This window comes from Vigna unguiculata, chromosome 3 (genome assembly GCF_037176805.1).
Source record: "Vigna unguiculata cultivar grain cowpea cultivar isolate G323 ecotype 2 chromosome 3, ASM3717680v1, whole genome shotgun sequence".
NCBI classification, from domain to species: Eukaryota; Viridiplantae; Streptophyta; class Magnoliopsida; order Fabales; family Fabaceae; genus Vigna; species Vigna unguiculata.
The window spans coordinates 55,076,174-55,078,698 of NC_140794.1; the positions used below are offsets into that span (position 1 = coordinate 55,076,174).

At 39.6% G+C, this 2,525-nt stretch overlaps 1 protein-coding gene across 1 annotated transcript; it reads right to left on the minus strand.

The window, feature by feature from the left end:
- Positions 1-423: 423 nt before the first annotated feature.
- LOC146887955 (uncharacterized) lies at positions 424-1,473 on the minus strand. The gene is made up of 6 exons (XM_085670718.1): positions 1,340-1,473; positions 1,104-1,265; positions 924-1,028; positions 779-854; positions 603-697; positions 424-520 (listed from the first exon to the last, which is right to left on the minus strand). The coding sequence occupies exons 1-6, from the start codon at positions 1,471-1,473 to the stop codon at positions 424-426; spliced, it is 669 nt and encodes a 222-aa protein (XP_085526844.1).
- Positions 1,474-2,525: the final 1,052 nt, after the last annotated feature.

The window sequence follows — 2,525 nt, forward strand, 5'->3', positions numbered from 1 at the left end:
GCATATATAATATTTACTGCCTCGGTTTCCGTACAACCGAGGCCTAATGAGTACCAGAAATTCAAAAAATAAAAAAATTTAATATACTTTCTGCCTCGGGTCTGTTTTGACCGTGACAGAAAGTGAACTTTACTGTCTCGGTTCTGGTCTAACCGAGGCATATGGCCATTTAAAAAAAAATTAAAAATTCGAATAATCTTCTGCCTCGGTTTTGGTTACAACCGAAGCATAAAGCTATTTTTTTTTAAATTCTGGTCCTATTTCATTCAAATCTAGCACATTTAACCTACAAATTTTGAACCAGAAATATAGAACCAGCCAGAAACAATATCATATTATAATTGATGGACTCATTACAATACTTAAATACTATTCATATTGTAGAACTCATTACAATATCATATGCTTTCATAAACAAATATACTAAGTAATATTGTACATTTGAATAATATACTTTGCCAAAGCTATCCTTAAATATTTGATGGACTTGACGGGGATTGATGTACTGGTACCAAATCTTTGCACACAAGAGAATAATTTAAATTAGTATATAAACTAAGCCAAAATTGCATATAAGTATTTCATATAGTGAAATTATTGCCGTTTCCCAATCACTTGTGATACGAGCACATACAATGGTTGATATCCATTGCATTACATAGTAACCACACTCATATGAACCGGTTTGTAAATTACACTACAATGAATGCACATTTATAAGTAATTCATGAAGAAAAGAAATTGAATAATTATAATACTATAGACCAAAATAGCAAACCTTGAGGCTCAACCATGCTAGCCTTTTTGTCATAGCAGTTGATTTCCCTAACAACATGCTATGTGCAACGATTGAACTATGAAAAATATAAGGTGTTAAGATACAATTATATAAGAAAGAAAGTTCATAAAATTGAGGTTCTTACCAATCTATAACTTGTCTAAGATGGTTAGGAGGAGGCCTGTGCAAGGAACAAAGCCACACAACAATGTTGTCCTTCATGGAAATTACAACTAGTTGCCAATGATGCCTGCAATAAAAACAAAATTCGTTGTTGTACCTTAAAATAATATATTATAATTAGAAGTCAACAAACTACACTTACCCAGAAATATAAGGGACAAAATATATTTTCTTCCCTTGTCCAAAGCATTCAGTGACGTATGCTTGAATGTCATCAAATTTATTGCCTACATGAGTGAGTTGGGGGTCTATGAACCCATATACATCACTCAACCCCATATTGTTACTGACACTAAACATATACCTGGACAAAAACATTTATTTAATATAAGTTACTATATAAATTAATTAAACATAATGAATAGTTTAGATGCTTACATCATCCATAACTGAATAAGGGTAATATTCAGTTCTTTTGTACCCGACGCAAGCTCCAAGACATCTTGCTTATGCAGGTACATTGGGGTGTCACTATCTCTCCCAAATACATCAGAATCCCATGGAACTACCATCGACTTATCACTAATAATGCCAACAAGCTGGTGTAATGCACCAAGAGGATCGTCCAAAGATATTGGAATATTCATATGTTCAGGACTTTCCACTTCATGTGACTATTAGTACATGGAAAAAATAATTTGATTGTGAAGAACACGCAGCGGCTCTGGTGGCAGTGCACGGCTCCTCGACGGTGCAGCGACGGTGGTGGTTGGTCGAAGAAGAAGAAGAAGTCGCGGCGGTGCGATGCAAGCGACGAAACGATGGCCTGGAGCGTCGAAGGTGTGCGGGATGGTGGGAGCTCTGCGTTAGAGGTGTGCGGGACGGTGGCGCAAAGCTGCACTGGTCGTCGGAGAAGGGCGGTGCGGTGCGGTGCAGGCGACGGTGGTGGTTGGTCGAAGAAGAAGAAGAAGCTGTGGCGGTGCGGTGCAGGCGACGAAACGCTGGCCTGGAGCGTCGGAGGTGTGCGGGATGGTGGGAGCTGTGCGTCAGAGGTGTGCGGGACGGTGGGAGCTGTGCGGGACGGTGGCGCTGGTCGTCGGAGAAGATGAAGGTTGGCCGGGGAAGATGAACGCTCGCAGAAGAAGTCGGAGATCACTGCACAATGAAGGAATTTGGGTTTTTTAACCCTACGAAGGGATACTGCCTCGGTTATTCAAAACCGAGGCATATTGTACCCTTACTGCCTCGGGTTGGCGCTAGACCGAGGCATATATTACCACTACTACCTCGGTTATTACAGAATCGAGGCATATTGCTTCAGTAAAAAAAAATTCAAATTATGGGTCAACGCAGTGGTCAAAATATTTACATGTCTCTACTGCCTCGGTTAAGAGAGAACCGAGGCATATTGCATCAGTCAAAAAAATAAATAAATTAAATTAGGGGTCAAAGCGTTGAGTCAAATTTTTTTTAGCCATATGCCTCGGTTATTATGACAACCGAGGCATAAAAGATGAATTTAATTACAAAACTACCACCGCGTGCTTATATGCAGCGGGTCCATAGGAACCGAGGCATATACAACGTTGTAAAAACTCTAAAATGCACTAGTGGTGAGTTAATG

Bases quoted from the DNA above. Each gene is read 5' to 3' on its own strand.
- LOC146887955 (XM_085670718.1), bottom strand. From the start codon at position 1,473: ATGGTAGTTCCATGGGATTCTGATGTATTTGGGAGAGATAGTGACACC. The intron at 1,266-1,339 runs GTAAGCATCTAA...GTTTTTGTCCAG, and splicing joins CTTATTCAGTTATGGATGAT to GTATATGTTTAGTGTCAGTA. The intron at 698-778 runs GTTTGCTATTTT...CATTCATTGTAG, and splicing joins TAGCATGGTTGAGCCTCAAG to TGTAATTTACAAACCGGTTC.